Here is a 23,368-nt window from a genome sequence, read left to right as displayed (position 1 = left end):
CCAAAGAATTTTCATTTACCTTTTTTCTAAACAAATCGTGAATCTGAGGAAAAAACTTTTTATACGAAAGTCAGAAGAACAGAACAAATAAACAATTCACATTAGAGGTAAGATTTCTAGCATATTTTCAGCTCTCGTAATGTCTCGCTCCGAAGAGGTAAGCACGCCACATTTCGAGATGTAAAATTATGTTCGCATTTGCGCGACGAAATATGTGTCCTGCTTGATAGTATTCAGGCCCGATTCATTCAGTAGATCTGTATAATTTAGATGTTGTGGTTGATAATACTAAAAATGTTATAAAATGAATTTCATTGAAGAAATGAGAAAAGCAAAGAAATAAAGATAAACAATATATATATATTTATATATATATAATTCATAACAGAAGTGCGGATATAAGTAACCCTTTTCAGCTCTTTTAGATTACGTTTTGAAGAAGAATTTACAAGGAATTATATTTTCTCAAGTGAAACAGATCGGCGAATATTATTGGTGGAATTCCTCTCAGGATAAAATTTCACAGAGAAGCTGAGAAACATTTTCATTCAATGCGCGTTCAGTCATTGAGTTTCAAAGTTTTACCTATTGCGCTACGGAGCAGTGTTCAACAGGGGAAAATAATTTTCGAACAAATTCGGCAAATATGCATCAGAGTGAAATAGTTTAATTGCAGGATTTCGTGAGAATATCCTTGTAAGATTAATTTCCTGTAATTAGAAAAAAATATAAGCTGATTTAATTAAAATGGCTTCTACTTCTGACGATGAGCGCGATACATTTGCAGAGGAACAGCACGATAATTTCGAGGAGGAAGAACGCGACACTTTGCCAGATCTATACGATAATCCCGATTCAGCAGAAACAATGTCCACTTCGGAATGTCGTTCAGCCACGTCAGAAGAACGCTCTCTTACATCGGACACGGAATTAGAGGATCTTGAAGAAGTTTTACGTGACCAACCAAAGCCAAAAGTTATCGTTTTCGATCTCGGTAAGTAATTTTATACATGACCCGTGTTTCCAAATTGATCAGAAGAGTAAATAGTTTTCTTTGAGACTGATGTAGTCTCTAATCTGACATCAACAGAAACGGTAATTTCTGCGACGCGTTCATACGCAATTGATACTAAAGACTACAAGAAAGGAAATGAAATAATACTGATCCCTTAGAAATGAAAAGAATGCGATACATTATTTTTTTTTTACAAAATTGCAGGGCTCTTTATTTCAAATGTTATTATAACTTCAAATGTTACGTGATAGTTACGTAAGTCAGATGGATTAATTATTTAACACCCTTTCAATACAATACATTGAAAGCAAAGTTCTGGGCAGTTAACTACGAGAAAAGCTATTGATATTTTTCTACATAAAAAGCTTACAACTGAAGTGCGCAGTTGTTGCGAATTGTGTAATGCTGAGATATTGATAACCACACCTGAGAACATATTTGCAAACTATTAGAGTGGTGGAACCTATGCTCGCGGTATTTTGTACATATATTATCTTTTTAAGAAACAGGAAAAAATTATTATTTCGATTTGCCTATACAAAAACATAAAGTTATCCTCCTTTTATCGAAACATATTGTTGATGTGCGTCATCACGTGACATAGTCGTCTCGTGAGCTATCGACACGGCATAAGTGAAAAGGTGAAAATTCGCCCTGAAGGGAACCTATGCTGGCGGTATGTTATATATATTAAACTAAGGGCGAAAAAAAATTCGGCAGGCTAAAACTGAACAAACAAGCATATGCGAATATAATATTTAGAACATTACTCATTTATTATGTGAAAAACAAAAGAAATGAGGATAAAACTTAGTATGTGCCTCTATGTGTATATTTCCCTTACAGAAATGGAGTCACTATTAGAACAAAGCTTTAACACGTATAATAATGCTATATAAAAACAGAATGTTCAGGCATTAATGATTCATACAACGACCGTGAATAACTCACTAATGTTTCCGACACTTCTTTTGTGTGTAGGGAAATTACTCCTCCCTACATCTCAGAAAAAGCCATTTGGACTTTGTCAAAATACTAAAATCAACATCGATCTTTTCATGGTTCGACAGGCACTCGTAGTGTAGCCAGGCGTCACATTCATCACATTTTTCTCTTCAAAGAATCATACATCTGACTGTAATGCATGATTTTAAAAAAAAACTAACTTTAGTTGGGTTATTTTGACATATTTGTCCGAGATTTGTGCGACGGATACAGATTGCGTAAAATATATCGGCTGCTGTATACGTCACGTGAGCGGCACGCGCGGCTATCGCTACGTTTGTTGTAAAGGCATTTCACCACTGATCGGTGTTGAACATAGCATGATGAAATATTTTTATCTGTGCTTCTTCAGATAGCGTATTCATCGAAATACCGCGAGCATAGGAATACCGCGAGCATAGGTTCCACCACTCTAAAATACACACTAAGCACTTCTGAAATAAGAATTTCTTTAACGTGACTTCTAAACTTTACAAGTTGGAAGAATCATTTTGGTAAAATATAGAAATAATGACTTGTATTGTCAGCTAATGCCATAGAATTGTTTATGTATACGCAATTAAAACAAAGTACTTTTCACGTACAAAGCAGGTACATATTTTATGTAGAATTATTTTTAAGTCAGGTTTACATAGTGTAATTAGACTGAAGACTTTAATGGTTTATTAGAGCAATGCTTGGGGCATTCTGTAATATGTTCTCTGTTCATCAAGTAATATCTTAAGCCATAAGCGCCGCTAATTTCCATTTATTCAAGTGTTCATACCTGGATGTAATTTGTTTAACACACCTTACTTACACTACTTGCAATAAATTTGAATTACAAGTCAAAGGAAGAAACGTATTGAACGATTTTAACATAACTATTTAGTAAAGAACTTGCACTATAACATCATCTAATTCATTTGAACTGTAATGAAGTAGATACATATCAGATATATCGTATAGGTATTTTCCTCTAATTATTGCTTGTAATGATGAACGGCAACACACGGAGACTGGTTTATGACGGATCCGAAGGTAATGTTTAAATTAATGAGGCTTGCGGTTTGGTTAAAATGAGACCAGTATTTTCTTCGGCTAAACTCGATTGGAAGCGTGTATTGAATATATTTTATGCTAGACTAGAACTCTGTTACCCTGTTTCTTTCTTTATGCATTTTACAATAGACTAAATAATGGGAGGTAACTCCAGCGATTGCCTTTATGCACAACTTTATTCCTAGTCCGTATCTTGGAACATAGGCAGGGTTGTCTGACAATAAAGTTATATTGCTTATGAAACTTGTTCTAATGAAGATAAATAAAATTATTTATATATTCAATAAAAAAAATTGTATAGCTGAATAGATATTTGCCAATGCATCTAGCTCAATAGGGAGAGCGCAGATCTATGGATCGCGGTATCGTGAGTACGATCCCTTGGCGGGACGTATGTTCTCAATGACGATTTGATAAAAGGCATTGTGTCTGAAATCATTCGTCCTCCAGCTTTGATTCATGTGGGAAAGTCAGCCGTTACTTGCGGAGAACAGGTTTGTACTAAGTTAACTTCACGCCGTTACATAACTGAAATACTGTTGAAAATCGGCGTTAAACCGAAAACAAATAAAGCATAAGATCTATATATTTCAGAAACCGATTGTCTGCATTCGGTATAAACTATGTCTTAAAAGTTAAGAGTTTATGTATTGCAATGTGAGATGGAATAATACGTCTAAATTGTACATACTATACCGATTTTCAAACAAAGATTCATATTTACAGCACGTAAACATACAATAAAAGTATGTAAGTTATTTTACTTCAGTCGCCGTACAATGTGACAGTTGGAGGATCTCTTACTTACAAAAATTTAGTTTAATTAACGATTTTATTACAAGATCATTTATGGATAATCTCTTTTCCATTAAACACGTATGCGTTTTTTATCTTCTTTCAATTTTTACGTGTCTTCATTCAATTTTATACACAAGACAAGCACACCATTATAAAATTGTAGGCTGTTTTAGCCGCCTGTTGAAATACAAGGAAAAATAGACAACAGATTGGTAAAATAATGCTATAGAAAGAAAGCAAGAAAGACCGGTCTACTACCAATTCATTGTGGTCATAAATTGAATACCCGTATTGGGTACGGTTTTATATTGGATGGTTCGGCTTGGTCACCAACACCCATATCAACTCAACGATCGTAAAATAAAACCCATGAAATGTAATGTTGTTAAACACATTACGCACTGTTCTTCATGTTTATATTTACCTTGTCACCGTTCAAATTATCCGGATATAATTTTCTGAAAATCAAGTACAGAATAAATAGATTATTAAAGACGATAGAGAATATATTTGGACTAGAACCGGGATAAAAAAATACTGGACACGCTTTTTAGCTCAATGACATTTTTGTCAGATGGTACTTGTCTATCTATAGCACTGTATTATATAATAGTACACAGATTTTCAAAGGTGCGCTAATCAGTATTATTGGAAATACAAACTAACAACTATGTTCCATGAAAAAAGTAGAAAATGAGGCAACCAACTTAACATTTTATTCAGGAGCAAATCAATGTTTGAGATATATTATTTTCGATTCCAACACGTAATCAAGGATTATTATGTACGTCCTTGACGATATATCCATCGAATATTTGCCTGATTTCTGTTGATGCCGCTATGCCGTCTAACGCTATGACTTAATAACTGTGACGTCAGAAAAAATGACTAATAACAACCAGTTTTCAGCCTTTTTATTCAGTAGGAAACTGAATCGGTTCGTATTAGAATTAGACATAATAAATGTAAAATCATAAGTATTCATTGATGACTTATTATCGTTGATATATTTTTATCCATATGAGCAAATAAACTGTCTTATTTATTTGCATCGGTGAATTCATGCCTCTGTTATGAAATAGCGGTTTAAGCCAAATCCAAGAAATGTTCATGCAAATGAATTTAACAATTTTGAAGTACATGTTTGTAATTTGAAAATGTATTTCTGCATTTTAGTTTTCACTTTCATATTACGTAATATCTCTATAGGAATACGTTAGCATTGCGTATGTAATTGAACATACAGGACTAAGAAAAATACTTTTGTCATATGATGTACGCTAGAGCTCATAATATAATTCATATCCTTACACATTAATTTTCGATTAGACATATGCGCTATGCTGGAAGGCAAGAATAATGTCTGCAGGAATGTGCTTGCTTTTTAATGCTCGTAAATTCTTAAATTTTAGGGGTCCTCTAAAATGTTTTTTTTTAAATTTGTATTCTGAGGAAGTGTAATTTTGGTGTAAACTAAGTAACGTTCGAAAACGTAACGTAAAAAATGATTTGTTTCAACTGGAGTGAAGCGTTCGTTGTGCTTTTGGAATAATGTAGTGCTTCTGTTGTCTAATGACATCACTGTTCGTACTTCAGATGCCTAGGAATTATACAATGATATAACGCATCTGAACGACAAAAATTTTAGTCAACTATAGAATCATGTTTTGAGTTATGTTATTTTGATTACAGCACAATATCCACCAATAGATTGTGTGTTTTGTGTCGCATTCATTTTCAACGAGCCTCCATTGTGTTTGACGTTATGACGTATTTACCGTGACTTAGGCACTGTGATTTTATCGCATACTAACGTCACATTTTCATTATTCTTCGTTTTTAAAAAAAGATATGGTCATGTTAGAATAACGGTTTACATTTCTTTTGCTACCTTTCAGATGTCAGATATAGATTTTGTAAATCAGAATATGTGTAAATCAGTTTTTCTCCCAACTTTGAGCGATTTCCTTTATGAAAAATAATGTGACTCTGTATATCGTGAAACAGATTAAATGTACATGCACACATCCTTAAATACCTCCACAACATAAAAGTGCATGTGTTAATACTGCAACAATGTGGAAGACAGTTACTGTTTCAAAAGAGTTGCAATGTCCTTTTGCTTTCAGTAAATTATGACTGTCATTTAATTTGCATCACGAAACAAACAGTGCATACGGCAAGTTTTTAACTTGATTTCGTTTACTCAAATAAGTTCCAGTGGTAGTATGTATAGTAAAAGCGAGTCTGCTATAACTATTTTGGACGGTAACATCTAAAGTGTATTTGTTATCTGACAGGTATTTTCTACAATTCTTGTAACAGCTGATCTTTCCTAACGTACCTACGGTCGCTCGTAAAACATTTATGAACAAACAAAAACATTTTAGTGTATATTCCGTTAGTTTTATGACAAAAATATAGGAAAATAACAACAGTATCTTTTATTTAAATGATTTAAAATCGTTTCTGAATTACATAGATGTAGTTGGATGAATACTTCCCGTACATTTAAACATGTTATAACAGTACGACAATCAGAATGTGCGCACATTATTACAAAATTTCAAAATTGTCTTTAAAATGTTTATTTCATAATTGTCTTTAAAATGTTTATTTCATAATTGTCTTTAAAATGTTTACATACCAATAAAAATATCGAGGGGATTAATTATCTAAGAAATAAGCCTAAACTGTTCATGATATGGACAATGTCATTGTGAAATGTGTTTGCCATTCGCCAAGGTGTGGAGACCGGTTTTATTTCAAGGCTGAAGAATAAAGAATCAATTGCACACGTTTTAAGACTAGTTATATGTGTATAATTTGCGTAATAAAATTAATAAATATTGATCAAGTATTTTTAAAGCATTATTGCAGAACAATTCAAGTTTGTAATCAGACCCTCTACGAATTTAGACTTAGATTTTTTTGAATGTTGAAATTTCATGGAAAGCATTAAGAATTTAGTGACAAGTCTGTATACAGACCATATGTTAACTCATAGAGTTAACAGCCTTGAAACATGCGATAATCAGTGCTACCAGGGATAATGTAAAAATTCAAAAACAAAATGCATTAATTAGTCGGCAGCAAGACTACTTGTGGACAAATACGTGACACCCTTCAAAATACAGCAGTCAATAAATATAAACACATAACCATGTTTATTTAACTTAAAATCAGTAAATCTATGATATCAGCACTCAGAATGTTGAGGATACTGAGCATTGAAATCATTGCAACTACGACCTATTGTATGTTTACAAAAGATATGTTGTAAGACGAAGCATAGTATTGTTGCTTTCAACATCATAAACAAAACAAAACAATATTATGATGCACGGTAATATAGATTATCGATAGAATCTCGAAATTCCTATGATATAGAATGTTGTACGTAAAACAAACTGTATATTTTTTACATTCAAAGACGATGAATACTTCTTTGTTTCCGACGTAATAAAAACAGCATTACATAAACATAATATACAACAACATAATGTACAGCGTCATAACTGCAGAGTTAATGATGTCTGCTAATATACACTTAAAATACAGTTTTATTCAGATTGGAATATCTATAATTGATGTTATTGCTATTCTAAAATGATGAACAGAGCCGTTGTGTTCGTCATAAAACACAACAACAATACTTGTAGCTGTAATGTGATGATACACGGTTATGAATACTAAAATTGTTGTTTTCACAAACGATATCAAGGAATGAAATCAGCTTACATGCAAAACACTCTACCTTTACAAAATGTATGAGAAAGTCATTGTAAGGCAAAAAGTGATACTGTCTTTTTCAACATAATACACAACAAGTAAAACAACAATGTCTGTAGCCCCGACTTGATGACGACGATAATACCTATGAAACACTAGCATAATGAAGGACGTTCTCAGAATTCCATTTTGTGATTTTGATTTATTACATACTCAAACTCATGTCTCTTTTGTAACGATTCCAGCAACTTGTCTATATTATGCTCGTTCATCATGAATACTCAGAATCATGTTTCTGTGGATAAAGTTCAGTCGTGTTGCTAACAGTAGGTCTGTTCTTGTTCAGGAAGGCAATGTCGGACTTTCGTAAATGTTGTTAAAAAAGGCGGAGAACCCCGTTAAAGAAATAAAAGAAAGAGCGAGGTGTCAGTTAAATCGTCGTACATACCACTAATCTGCGTTAACCCACCCATCCTTCTCACACTTACCCCACAAACTCTGTGACCAAAAAGAATCGAAGAAATTTGCCTACAACAAAGACAAGCAAACTGATATGACTTGAACGTATAGAGCTACTTATGAAAGTACAAAAGGGTATTGTTGTACTGTGATAATGCGAATATATTGACATTCATTCAAGAATTCAAGGACTTTCTTATTGATAAAATTCCTATGACATACCAGGTGTATGAAATACAACAACAGAATAAAGCATGTTTTAATTATGCCTCCGACATCTGAAATAAAGATGTTCATTTGCTGTCAGTTCTAATTTTCTCTGTGAGTGATCACAATCACACTTTGGCATTGGGACACTGATGGAATCGTTCTGGCACATAAATATCTCCCCCACATACAGCAGTAAGTTATGTCGTGATGCAATAATGATAGTGAACAATGTTCAAGGTTAATGTTTGATCAAACTTACAGTCACAGTTGTAAACAAAAATAACTGGCGAAACCGGGTACATCTCGAGAATATGCTTTTTTGCAGTTATTTTCATCAATCGAAATTATTTGATAGATCAGTTATTCATTTGTTGTGCATTATTTAATGACACGGTATGTATAAAAAAGCAATGTGGCTGATTATTGTTAAGAATGATGGATTCTGCTGATTTGTGAAGAATTTGCATTTTTGAAAATAAAGAAAGTTACTTTATGACTATATCCATGAATGAAGTGAGGAATGCAAAACGCATAAATTTATTGCGGCTTAGATCGCATGTTAACCTCAGACGATGTTGAGCTTTGATTGTGACCAGAAAACCAATAATAAAAAAAAATATAATACAAAACAACATCAAAATCAGATTTTGAAGGTGTTAGTTCTATTATGAAATAGCCGTTTTGTGATATTTGTACATATGTATGAAAACTGATATAGAAAGAGAATTTACTCTTTTGAAAGAAATCTTACATACGATATTAAATCATATTACTGTTGTTCTGGTTTGTTTAAACAATATTCATTGACAGAATTGAAATTGGTATAATGTTACAAATATCAACATAGAGGTAGGAGTAGGAAGCTGAAAGGTTTTTAGGAAATCTCTGCGTTGTTCTGTTTTTTGTTTTATCAGCTTTACAATTACACATAAAAACACAACTGTTGATCTAGGTCTACAGTGGTTCCCCCGCAATCATTGGTATTGTTTATAAGAGGTCGATTACATTGCACACAAGTGGACTGTCTAAAGAGTCCAATTTATCATTCAAAATGATGAAACCTACTAAACTTTAGACCCAATCTAAACATCACATCCAAACTAAACCTTAAGCAAAAATTTAGCCACAGGCCCGTTGTAAACCTCAGAATCAAAGTAAACCTTAATCCTGTTGTACACCTCAGACCCAAAGTAAGCCTGAAGCGCAAAGAAAACAAAAGCAAACATTGACCTACATTAACAGAAACATTCCAAACTATCATGATGTGTAGTATCACATTTTTGACCTTGGACAGGTATGTAAAATCTGTCTGGACTTGTTATCATAATTATCACCTGCTGAATTCTCAGACCATTTATCTGATTTTAGGAGATGCACAGAGTAATTAGAAGAGAAACAATTATTCTGCTATGTCCAGAAAAGAAACATTTATTCTGCTATGTCCAGCGCCCCCAACAAAAGTTGCAGTGCATTAAGGCAAAGATACATTCTGTAAAGGTTGAAAATGTTGATCACGTTCTTTATGCAACAACACATTATGCACGTAACTTTTAATATTCACTATAAAAACATCACTCTTCCGTTGTATTTATTACAGAATTACGGACGCAGTTTTGACTTTAACAAATATTAGTAAAATGACGGTATTAATGCATCATTTACCAGTTATTACATGCGGCCGCAGGTTTATTGCAATACAACAAGTAGTATAGCACATGGGGACTGGGTGATTTCACGTGACTTTTTACCGATATGCGATTGGCTTATCGCATTTATGGAACGCCGTTTTTGCAATATAGCTAGCACTCTATATGATATATAGAGAAATGTTTGTGACCTGAATTCCTAATTCATTATTTCATATAATTTATTCAAACTTTCAACAATGACCAAAATTGATATCTTGTTGTGCATAAGGTATTTTTATTTTAATTGCTCTTCAATTTCCTAGATTATGGTCCTGTGTTGTCAAGCAAGTCCAGGTGAAGGCATGAATCACATTTGTGAAAGCTCTAGTAAAGTATTTCAATAGTCAAGAAATGTGACCAGTTGAGCTAAAAGTTATGTTATACATGAGAGGGAAATATAGTTATTTTTGCCCAAAACAATAACTTTCAGAATTAAGAAATACATAGTTCATATATCTACTTGCAAATCATGTAGAATGGAGTAATATTTCTTACATTAAAGCGTAATGGTATAATAAAAAACAAAACAAGAACGTTATTCACCCATAAGTTACTATCAACAATTTCTGGTCTGTATAACTTCTGGCCGCAGGAAATCTTTCGACTTGTAGCTGGTCCTAGATTCTATCCAGCTAATTAAGCCATGTCATGCCTGTTCATCTCCGCAATGTTCTTGATGATCGTTGCTCGCTTAAAATATTTCCCATAGGTATATGTAACTATTACATTGCAAGTACTTCCTAATTATTCTTACATATGTGACCTAGTGTGAGAGGACGTTTTCATCTGAATGTTCTCGGTATAATATAACCACAGACCATCAAAATCAAATCAAATATAAGTACAAGAAATGCAAGTTTTAGACAATTCTTACATGGTGTACGGATCGGTTGCCAGTTAGACATTCTGCACTGACGTGATATTTGTATCTGTTGTAATTATCAAACAGCTAAGCCACAAGAAAGTTGTTGCACTATCATTAACGTCCTTTTCATTTGTTTGAAAACTGTTGAAAACTATGTCAACGATTTAGTTAACTCGGCTAGAAGAATATGTGCCACATCAGTGTCAAAAGCATGATTTCGAGACTGTTGGGCATCTTGACAAAAACTACATTATCATCTACAATTTAGTTACCTTTTACTCTATAGTGTACGGAGCATTTGTAGTAAGGTCAGGTTAACAGCATGCATGTCGACACTATTAAAACACTGTATGTTCCAGGAATGAACGCTAAAAGAACGAAATAGAAGACCAAGATTACTTGAGATATCTATTGTATTTGAAATCAAGTGACAACGGGAGAAAGCAATTTAGAAATTCCTTCCAAACATAAACATCACCAAATCTGGACAATGGTTTGGCAAATGCAAAATGTGTACTGATATAATAACACATAATGGATATCTACATGTAGTTTGTGTAAATTAACGAAGGGAATTTTACATGACCTCACAATAATGGTTTGTGCATCAGTAATTATAAAACGATTAATCAGAAATATTTTACACCTAAGAAAAAAAAAAAAAAACAGTCAGAAGTTCTAAACATTCTTTTCCAAAATGCCGCATTTACAAAAAGTGTGACATATCAAAGTAATGTTTTGGAATGCATACGTTAACAATGATGTCATCTTTCATGCAAATGCATTAACGGTAAATTACATGGAGGCATACCTTTTGTCAGAGAAGATAACCTTGGTTACAAAACAAATACATTGCTATAGTGTCAATAATTACATATCTACAACTATCTCGTGGTTTTGTTGTTACGTCATGAGATGTGTTAATCTTCATTTTATACTTGTCGTCTGCTACTAGAAAAACAGCGAAATTCTTCCCTGGTTATGTAATACATTCATATCATGCAACAAGCAAAAGTATACTGATTAAAGCATAGTTATTTGTATCTTTTTGTAGATAGGTTTCATTTGTACATAATCGTATGTAACAAACTCTTTACCTATGGTATCGTTTTAAATCTCATTTAATAGCTTTATATAAAATAAGAACAACATATTTTGTTATCATAAAATATTAAGGTGTTAGGGGCTATTGAAAAAATGTTTATTTAGAAAATCAGGTATAAACTTTGTTTAATACAGATGCTGATGTAGCCCATTATCTTTGCTGATGGTCGCGTATTTACATTTAAAGTTTTCAGAACAGTTTTGTTGAACAACAAGGATACCATTCCAGCTAGTTGCGGAGCGATGACCTTTTCGGCAAAAGTATTATACTTACTTATTTGAAGATTTAATATTTCATGATACATGTAGACCTCGTGTGGTTATAGGACTAGCGACACCTCTCTGTCACCATATTGTAGAGCATATGACCCTTGCGAGAAAGACAATTTACATAGGACTACACTTGACTAAGGTGCTTTGCTGACGAATTCGATATAACATACATACATCTGCAATTACTATGAGTTAACTCAAATACTCATACGCATACTGCTCCGTGTAGCTACAAATACATGTAAGTGATGAAATGTTCTTGTTTTTTTGGAGGAACATCTTATTCTGGAGCTTTATAACGTTTCCGTAAATGTACACAATCTTTGTTTCTGTTTCATACTTATACTGATGTTTTCATGAGTACCTAAATTTCTTAGTTACAGTGATTCTTTTCTATACGAAATGTATATAGGCGTTTTCAGTGATAGCTATATTTCCGTATGATTGGGAAAATGCTAGCCATCACAGGTATGAAAGGAATTCATAATTTTGACTGACAGCAGACTTAAACGCAAGTATATTCCTAATGACCGTAAGCCTTACAACAGATTATGATTTAATTACGCGAACTATTCTTCACTTCTGGTTACATACCTTGTTACCTTTAATTAACACGTTAAAAGCCTTACAAACGCTTGTTTTTACAGTTACATTATCTTCAATGTTGTATAATAATCGTTTCGGCTCTATCAAATGAAAAATGTTTTTCTCCAGTTTTAGCCAAGTAGCCATTCTCCTTTAATCTAAGATGTTTTTATTCACTAAGTATTGGATGAAATGTCTGGATAAATATATGTATAAATATTTACCATATTCAAATACCTTGCTTGAAACAAAGGGTGAATCGTTTACTGCGGTTTTAACATGTGGTTATTTTTATTACCCATCAACACGGCTTTTAACTGTTATTCATAAAGGTTCTCTGACAATAGGGAGGCTATTCTTAAAGCATTTTAATACGTTAAACGTCAGAGAAGTGTTACCAACAGAACACTGACGTTACTTTATCTAGTAAAATAGCTCCCTTCTACGAAATCTTAATATTTCCTCACAAATTGTAATAGACGGAAAATACTATAGCTGATTGTTTTTTGTTTAAGTCTTTAAGTCTTAGATCAAAACATCTTTCACCGGGGGAACACTTGATGTACTAGCTTAGCGACATTTAAAATAATGTTCATAGGTGAACGCTAATTTTAATTGATATTATTTTACAAGCATATTGCAAGCCAGATATTTTTCATTTGTATAATTTGTATGCTTTAAGAAATATCTTACGCGCATTTGATTTTTTGGATGACTATTTGGTCATTTTATCCGTAAGATCGCATTGACACTGTTAAAAACACATGATTACGCTGATGAAAGAAAAGTTAAAATGTAGAAATATAAAAAAGGCAAAATCTCTGAAACTCATTTCGTGCACAGGTTATATTATTCTGAAACATAAATTTGTTTGAAAATCGTTTTACTCGTTGTGAAAGCTGATAAATATGAATTATAAGCCTGCATTCTAAATGTAACAATATCAAAATAAACATAAAATCTATAGAATATGGTGACGTCATAATTGACGGTATCAGAGCGTTCATTGACATGCAATGTGTACCCGTTTTCAGTCATACCTGCTTCTGTCGTTAATCCTATAATCATAGAAGTATTTTTGTTATTTACCGCAAGTATTTTGTATTAAGAGACAAGTAGGAAAATATATGCTTCGGGCTGTTACAACAGCTGATTTGCAAACATAAAACAAACAAACAAACAAAAAAACAAACAAACAGAAAACATGAATAAAACAAAATTAATGCTTGAAATAAAACATGTATGTAGTGTTGAAATTAGAATTGTTCAAGGTGCTGGGAGTCTAACTGCTATCAAAGAAATAAAATCTAATGATAAAGCATAGCAAATATAACACTTTATGGATGATCATGAATTGTTCACCGTAAGTAAATTTCGGATCATTTCAATTATAAATTTCCTTACTCTGAAATGTTAATTACATTTTAATATACCTATTGACTTTATAAGTGGTCTTGTTTTTGGCAATACTGTCGTCCAGTAACGAAATCTGCCAAAGCTAAACAGGGTCTTAAACGATGTTGGAGAATACTATTCTGTACAAAACAATTAATTTCTTCAATTTGATAATTTATCTCTTCAAACAAACCTGGCTATTACCATCTGTTTCCTTTATTGATTTACTTTAATTTATCTCTTCAAACAAACCTGGCTATTACCATCTGTTTCCTTAATTGGTTTACTTTAGAACAGTCAAAGATTTTTTGAAACTTGATCAATATCTTATATGAGTTGATGCGTAACACGTATTTTAAGTTAATGATTGCTTGGACAAGCAACGAACTAAATGTGGAAATGGTCAATAACACGGGATATTAAAAACTGATGTGACACTTTCAGGTCACTCCTGACCAGAACGCGTTCAAAGATGAAGTTGTCTTCAAGTTTAGTCATCTAAAATCTTCTTGCTAATAGCACATCAGATAATAAAATCTATTACACTTTCTGAGTAAACAAATTTATCTTATGCAATTATGCAAAGATTTGCAAAACAAAAATCGAAGGAATCCGACAAATTTCTTGATTTAGCAACTCTTCTGTGATACCAATCTTGTGTAAATCACATCTAACAGTCAGATTCAATCAAGACTTTTCCAGAAACTCTTTAACTACAGTCTTACGCTGAGATCGAGATGAAAGAATTTTCGTTCCATAAATTAAACTAATTAGGAATATCAGATGGAAGGGAAATGTCTTATTTTGCCATTTCATATTATTATAGTCTTATGAAGATTATGCTATCTTATTTGTTATGATGATTTACATATGACTAATTCGATTCTTTTAAGTTTAGGAGTGGGCTCATGGATAGTTGGTAGACAGTTTGATATTTCGTAACTTAGACGCTCATTTTCATAGCGCAAATTAAGAACCTAGTAATCGTTTTATTCAGATAAAACATACAAAGGACCTTTCATGTCCCATCCCGACAAAAACGAAGTGGAAGTGGTTAAGCCAAGCAATATTGTTTTATCTAAATTTAAACACTGCAGTGTCTCAAAACATTTTCTGTTAGATCAAAACTATAGGAAAAGCCGACAAGGAGGTCTATATGCAATAGTTGATAGCAAACTTTTGTCAAGTCAAATTGAAATCTATCATACATAGAGATACCATTCTGCTTTTCTTTCTTTTTCCCCCTTTTTAGCCAGTGCTTTAGTTATAGCTCTAAATCAACTACCAAGTTTCAACCTCGCATCGTTTGAGTAATCCTTCTGTCTCTATGTCATCGCATCACATAAATATTCTGGACGTGTAAAAATAGCCCCATATTTATTTTTTATAATCTTCGTATTGTGTGGGTGGGTGAGCAAGTGAGGACTACTGTTTTAAACAAAATAACAAGCAGCAACGGATGCTAGAATGATTATGAACTTAATATTTGCGTTCGAAATATTCGGAATCACTCCACTCTAGGTTTAGGGTTAGGATTGAAATTGGTCCAATCCTTGGGCAAACTTAGTTTTACATAGAGTTGTATAGGACAACTCTTTAAAAATCTTCTTGTCTTGAACCGCAATGCACAGAGCTTAGATATTTGGCATGTAGCATTGTCTATCCGGTCTATTCACAATGAAATGTTGTTTCTTCAGGTGTATCGGTTGAAATATCGCTCAGTAAGCACTGGCTATCAGTCCTTTCAGGGCTTTGATTTGAACTTCGCCGTGTATATGGAACCTCCTCCCTATACAAACTGCTACGCATAGAGGAAAACATATCACTAAGAATGTCAGTCTCTTCGAACTATTCAAAAACACAAGAGAATGCTTAATTCCTGGAGAATAATCGTGAAAATCGTAAATGATGGTTTTGTAAACACGCATATCTACTCGAGCAGAGAATATTTTGTATTGCTTCTACAATACAAATACATTAGCATAATAGATTTTGTTACACAAAGTTATACTCTCTCATTAAAATATCAGTGAAAAATTTCAGCATCGTAAACTCATTCATTCTAACATTCAAACGAATATTTTGATTTGTTTCATGTATATCTGATTCAGTTTTTCTAGTGGATTTTTCCTCATCGAAATATGAATCACTTAAAATAATTAAATCATTACCCAAGTTAACACGACAAACTGTTGTAATTATCTACAGTTTACTTGACCGGATATGTATATTTATACTGTAATAGAGCCATAGATCATAGTGTGCATTTAAGTCATCAAATTTCTTCAAAACTAACCAGGTGAAGTGGTATTAACAGATCACTGTTTTAACACAAACGGTGTCTCACTCATTTTACTTTATCTAGAGAATTTGTTATTTGTTATGAGTGGATCTTCATATGCCTTTATTGCTTGATAATTATTTTAAAATATTTTTTCGGCGACGCCGTCTAAATTCGTTTTCGTTACCTATGCCACGTGACTTCAGTTTGCAAATCAAACTACTTGATAACGCATTATAGATAATTTATCAAAATGGAAGATTTATGCAACACTCTGCCTGATTGGACGAGAGTGTCAATTTCTTTCACTCTGTTGATTGTGCTACGCTGAGTGAAATGTAGACAAAGCGTTTATCTTAAACGACGCTACCAACATATATCAAATTAAAGAAAAAGCTGAATACGGTCTGCGTATCACATGAATAAGGGTGTGATAAGAGTCTTTTATGTAGAGAAGTGCTTTTCCTTGTTACAATTGTCGTCTGTATATGAAAAGGTTTCTTGCTTTTGTGACTTATTCAGATTGCATATTAAAATGAGTACTTGTTTGCTTTGATATATTTGTTATAAATTATTTAACTGATTTATGATATATGAATATTTTTCTTTAGTATGGTATGCAAATATTGAACTCAGTTGAAATCTGTTTTATTATATATATGCTATATAATGACTGAATCTCATTACTCTGAAATGAAGATACGCCGCATACAGTTTATCTATGTAATATGACTACGGCCAAACTTTGCTTATGAAACAGAAATATTGAAATAATTACACTTGTATGTTTTGCTTGACCTTCACTTTTTTTATAGGTGTGACGTCATTGTCCAAAGTTTCATGAATAGCGAATATGCATTTGTTAAAGCGGGATCAGTTGGCTTATTTTAGAAATAAATAAAAATAATAAATAAAAAAATCCTTTAATTGATTTTTTCTCATGTATTCTAATCAAACTTGATTTGTAACATCTTTATTAGGCCCGCAGCCAACTTTGTTCAGCTGGGACATTTAACCCCTTTTAGGGGTTGCTAGAGCTAAAACTAGAAAGGCCTTTATACAGCGTCTCATGAACAGCTTGGTGGATCTTTGTCATACTTGGTCTGGAGCATCATTATAAGATCCTCTTTAAAATTTATTTATATATGAACTTGGGCCCTATTAGGGACCACTATAGCTAAAAGTAGATATGCCTTTCTCCGCATTAACCACTAAAATGTAATGGATTTTTATCAAACCCGATGTGTAACAATATCGTAAGGTCTCTTGCTATTTTGTTACAAATGGGGATAGGGACCAATTTAGCTAAAAATATAAACACGTTTAATGACCTCTTCTCATGAACCGCTTCTTGAATCTTCATCAAACTACTGCTGCAATTATTCGTCTAAGAATAAACGAAACAAAATTGCAACCCTACGAAACCTTTGCGAAAAATTAAAAGAGAACAATTAAAATTGTTAAAGTGCGGTATTTAGTTTTGCAATTTGAAAAATGTTAGATATAAGATGAATGTTAGATGAAAAATTCATAAACTTCTTTCCTTATTACAATCCGCCGACCATCATTTTTAAAGATATTTCTTGTTTATTAATAGCGAAGGCTTCTTAAAGTAAGAGATCTGGACCAGTGAAATTAAGAATAATGCATTGAAAAAAGGAATATTGCCGCAATATTGTAGGCATAAGTGTGCACTATGTAACCCTGATAGGACTGTACTACTTGATATGAAGAAGTGGTCTACATGTAGTTAGCTTAAGGTAGTATATCCTTGGATGTTCCGTGAACAAAAGCGACCGTCTAGTCTTCGCCATTAGAAAAGTCAATTTTATAATCATGTGTCTTAACTGACGTATCAAACATGTTTTTATTTTTGTCACATTGCCTCAAATAAGGACATATGGCGACATTTCAGCTTTTGATGGTTCGGAAAGACCTGGGTTTCTCACCGGGCATTATTACCCGGATAGAACCATCGGCCTTTCGTAAGCCAGATGGATGATTTGGTACTATGTAATGGAAACATCTTGTAACACAAATGGTGCACTACTTGGCAGTATCACGGTATGTCATTGTATGTTGTAATCTTTTCAATTTGTGTAGTATTTACTACATATTATGTTATATCTTTCATCCTCAATATATCTGAAACTGAGATATACCTGACAACTCACACATTTTCGTTATATGTTCCAACTGTATTAACATTCTTAACCTCACTGACGCAAGCGCAAACAAGACCGCCATGAAACTCATTACTGATGATTTACTTTATTGTTGGAATTATATTAATCTCCCAAATTTTCTTCTGCTGTTTTATATTAGAATAGAAAACATCGGTGGACGGGAATTTACCTGCAGGTCGACTGCTGATATACACTTTCATCCGAATAGTAATTATATTTTGCTATCAGTAATCACCTGTCCAACAAATTTATAATTACCTGATAAACATAGCAAAAAACGTAAGAAACAACTGGTTAACGTAATGATTTCTTTTTGAGCTCTTATAACATTATTCAATACTGATATCTTTTCATTTCTCTATTTATCAGAAACTACTGACTTTGGAATCTAGTGGGAGTAAAGTTTGTCAGTTCCAAATTCGTGAAATGAGGACCAACTCATTAAACATATCGCTATGAAAATACGCATGCCTTTTCTTGTTTTATTTATGTAACTACATGTATTTGTTTTGTAAAACATATAATCTGAATCATTCGTTATAATTCATTATTTTGATTTATTCAACTGAAACATCCAAACGTGTTTTAGAGAATACTGATGGTCCAGATAATATTATATAGACTGATTTTTGCACATGCACATTTGCAAGTTTTCATTCTAGATCGTTAATGTGGTGCTCTAATAACTGACGTAACTATCTTGATGTGTTTTTTTTTCATTCCCTTGTCTACTTACCTGGAAATATTTTTTCTTGTATTAGTTTAAGCTATACGTCATTTTTCGTGTTTTGCTGTGACACGTGCCGCAATAATAAAGCTGTCAGACAAGATTTGTATTCCCATAAGTCATTGTTGTCAAGAATATTTTTCAAATCAATGTAAATACTCCTGCAATATAGACAAAAACTAACCAGATCGAAGGCTTTATCTTTGTAGAAAGAAAAATGATTAATTTTGGCAGCGGAGAAGATACACGACTTCTGGCGGCCTTAAAACGTACCTGGATTTAAAATTGTTATATTCTATGGTACTTTAGGATTACAGAGTCAATTCATCTTTTATGTTTAGTAGAATTCCGCCGACATTTTCCGTGTCATATCGGTTTATCTCGGTTAGTACAGAACGCCATGCCGAAATAAGATATGAATTTACGTATTTGTACAGGAAGTGCAGATCATAGTTTAGGGTCCTATACTTATGGCCGGTGCTTTAGGCGTTATTGGTGTTGCACGAAGCATTACCTCTCATCAATATGTTCGATCGAATTTGATCTGCTATAAGTTTTGTTACATTATATTGCATTTAGTGCATGCACTATAAATCATGCATGTTACTCTATACAAAACTTTTTTTTAAATTTTTATTACATACTAACGAATCACATACAGTCAAATGACTTACAAATGACGTAACTCAATCAATAGGGTAAGAAAAGCGACCGACTGTGGTTTCCAGTGTTACATATTTTATTTCATGGCCTCCATTTGAGTTAGTACTTTTACCACATTTTCCATGCAGGTATAGTCAAATCAGGCTTTTCTTCATAGATATTTTAAATTTGATACTCTTTTCGTGGAAAAATACTTGAAAATCTAAAAAAAAAAAATGATTTCTATATGACTAGTTGCAAAAAGAAGGATCAATGCAAAATGCATAATTGGAATCGTGAAGTGAAATATTCATAGCCTCTTACTGACGTAGTATTACCTCTCCATAGTATCAGTCTTCATAACACATGAAAACGTCAAATGCCTTATGTGGCACATGTCTATGTACAGATTTAAAAGTAAGCTACTTCCAGTGCTCTGCAAGATATGTACAGACTCAACGTTTGTATTAAATTTTTACAAGTGCCTAATTTGAAACATAACCATATATGTATACATTGAGCAAGCCGTCGTCATAATATATCGATGCGGAAAGATGGCGCATACGTTGTGTGAAAATCGCAGTGGTCGGAATTTTATACATGTTAAAGTTTAAAAACTAAAGCAACGGGACCGTTAGCGCTTAATGAAAGTTAATAGGAAATCAAAAATGTTTAACACGACGAATAAGGGTCAAATGTTGAGGGTTTCTGAAGAAAACCTGTAAAATGTGCTTTTTGTTTCGCCCAACATCCGACCCTTTTATCTACCCCTTATCACCCAACCCCATTTTCTGTATTTTGCATATATCTATAATGTACTTCTTGGCTGTCTACAATATTTTCCGTTACAGCTTTTGCTGTAATTGTACTTTGAGACGATTAAATGTCTTTAAACTACTTTGTATAGGGCGTAGAAACATCGTCGTAATGATAGTGTTAACTATTATAAATGATGGTATTAACAATTGCAGACATGACTGCTTCTTCCGTTTACATTACTAAAGATATTACCACGCATTACAGCGGAACGAAAATAAAATGCAGATGTGCAGATGTTTAGTTACTCTTTACGTTCAAGAGGGACAAGTCATTATATTGCATTTAGTGCATACAAGTAATCCCTGAGACAGACTTGAATATTTAGATGTACCAGTGATTTGTGGTTTAATAATAAACAAATTGTATAAAGGTTTATGGATTTCCTTCTCTTAATAGAATGTAATTATCTGTCAATGGTTGTAGATGCAGACAATTTGAGCCTCGTCGCCGCCATCACAATCACCACCTCGGAGCCGAATATTCCAATCTGCATCTACAATCAAAAGTAGATTTTTCTTGCATTTCGAACATTACAATTTTAGAACAAATAAAACAAAACTCTTCCTTAACGTAGCATAATTTTTGGTTTCACATCTCATTTACATCGAAATAAAAACATGATGTATGGAACGAAAATTTGCATACCTGCTGGAATCACAGAGTTACAGCAAAACCAAGTGTTAAGACCCTATTAGTCGCCTCTTACGATCATGTAAGGGTAAGGCAGTGGTTCCAATTCTTTTCATACTTAGATCGTCCCAGAACCACATGGGACTGCAAGTAAAAAAAAAATGACGTCATGACGCTTCGGAGGAAATAGTTACATTTCGTATTATTTAATACAATTTGTTAGTTTAGCATTCGGAGCTTTATTCAGAATGGCCGTTGTTCGACTGGATTTACACATGCATAAATACTAGAAGAGGTAATTTAATCCTAGATTAAAGTTATATAACATTTTATAACCAGTAAACTAGAATCATAGACATCTTACATCAAGAGTAACAAAAACATAAACAAGAAGGCTCGGTCTCATAATTTCATGATACTTTGCGAACACAAATCATTTAAGGTTTAACATTCCTATAAATCTTATAATGCAGGTTTATATCATCTTGCCAGATACGCCGTTAGTCGTCTCTGTGTCGAGAACTTGCACCTAAATAATACAATTACTTTATAGTGTCACTCCCTTGTCTGTTTGTGATTAATTAGTCTGTAGTGTCTGAACGAGCCAATGTGCTACACGTGCATTCCAATAACACTTGCAGCAATGTACATGCTTCCTATTAACACAATTACCAACAGGTGTGTTTATTCGTATCATACTAATGCCTTTGAATAAGTTAGAGAATAGGTAACAATTTGTGCGTTGACATACTACTCAAATGCTTAAAAAATTGGTTCCCTAATATGAAAGCATCATTATTCAGTAAACTGTATAATCTGTCTACACCATACGTCACAGACTGGTGTCTTGTATCGGAGAAACAAGGGACATGATCAGTCATTAGCATTAAGAAACGTAAGGGAGACCAAAAGGTCGGAACTCTAGAAATCATAGAACAAACCATTCTTTTATGCACAAACAAAACACAGTATGTTTTCATGTAAACAATGTAAGAAAATAACAAACATCCTTGTGGTATAGCTAATAATTTTCACACTGTTAAATGGTCTATGCTTAATGATTTCCTATGCTGTTTTGTTCTTGAAAAAACGTACTTCTGATTTCCTGACGATTTGAAATGATTGTTCACTAGAGGTCATATTCTCCTAGATTCTAGACAAATTGATTCTGTCAACAGATTGATTTTTCTACGAAAGTGTGTCCAATTCTGTTTGAAAATGTTATTCTATTATGATCTGTATTAGCACAAGCATAAAAAGGGGCGAATATAATAACGATTTCCTTAAGGATACGATGAGTTACATGTTAAACAACTGAAATGTAATACATGTATTTTGAAATGTCAGCTTCTATATTACAATATCGGCTTCCGACGATATATGGTGGCAATGTAGCATCATGTTGTTGTTTTGTTTGTCCAACACAATATTTCTTCCTTCATTGCATGGAGTATCTACATGTAGCTTATTCCCCACTAGAAGTCTATGTTCCTTTATTTCTAAATAAAATCGTCTAACTTAAGGGTAAACAAGTATAGAAAGATAAGTATTTCGCTTGATTTCAAAATAATACACCGTGTTAGTTCTATTCGTCAGATATTTCAACAATCTAATTGCAAACAGGTTCATTTTTTATCAATATTAGGTTGATAAAAGTAGTAAGAATTTACAAACTGTCATTTCATTGAATTGGTCTTTAACATATCATTGCCATTATATATGTTTGATAGATTAATAAAATTGTTTTCCTAGTCTTATCATCCTCCTGCAAGTATCTTCATCAAATTTATACTTATGCTAAATATAATATCTAGGTTAGGCGAAAAGGTTAGAAACTTCAAACTTTTAAAATGTCTAAAGACAATATCTAGCATGTATTTAATTAAGCGCTCAATGAATATTTCAGTGTAAAT

General features: G+C 33.0%; 1 protein-coding gene across 2 annotated transcripts in view; it reads left to right on the top strand.

The window, feature by feature from the left end:
- Positions 1-200: 200 nt before the first annotated feature.
- LOC123548694 (uncharacterized) overlaps positions 201-23,368 on the top strand; it is an 82,900-nt gene continuing 59,732 nt past the window's right edge. For both annotated transcript variants that reach the window (XM_045336176.2, XM_045336175.2), the window contains exon 1: positions 201-994. In XM_045336176.2, the coding sequence (XP_045192111.1) occupies positions 748-994 (247 nt within the window). In that variant the 5' untranslated portion in view covers positions 201-747. The remainder of the gene's footprint in view (positions 995-23,368) is intronic.

The sequence above is a fragment of the Mercenaria mercenaria genome, chromosome 6 (genome assembly GCF_021730395.1).
Source record: "Mercenaria mercenaria strain notata chromosome 6, MADL_Memer_1, whole genome shotgun sequence".
NCBI lineage: Eukaryota > Metazoa > Mollusca > Bivalvia > Venerida > Veneridae > Mercenaria > Mercenaria mercenaria.
The sequence above is the reverse complement of the archived record's forward strand: the minus strand, read 5'-3'. Positions and strand labels throughout refer to the sequence as shown.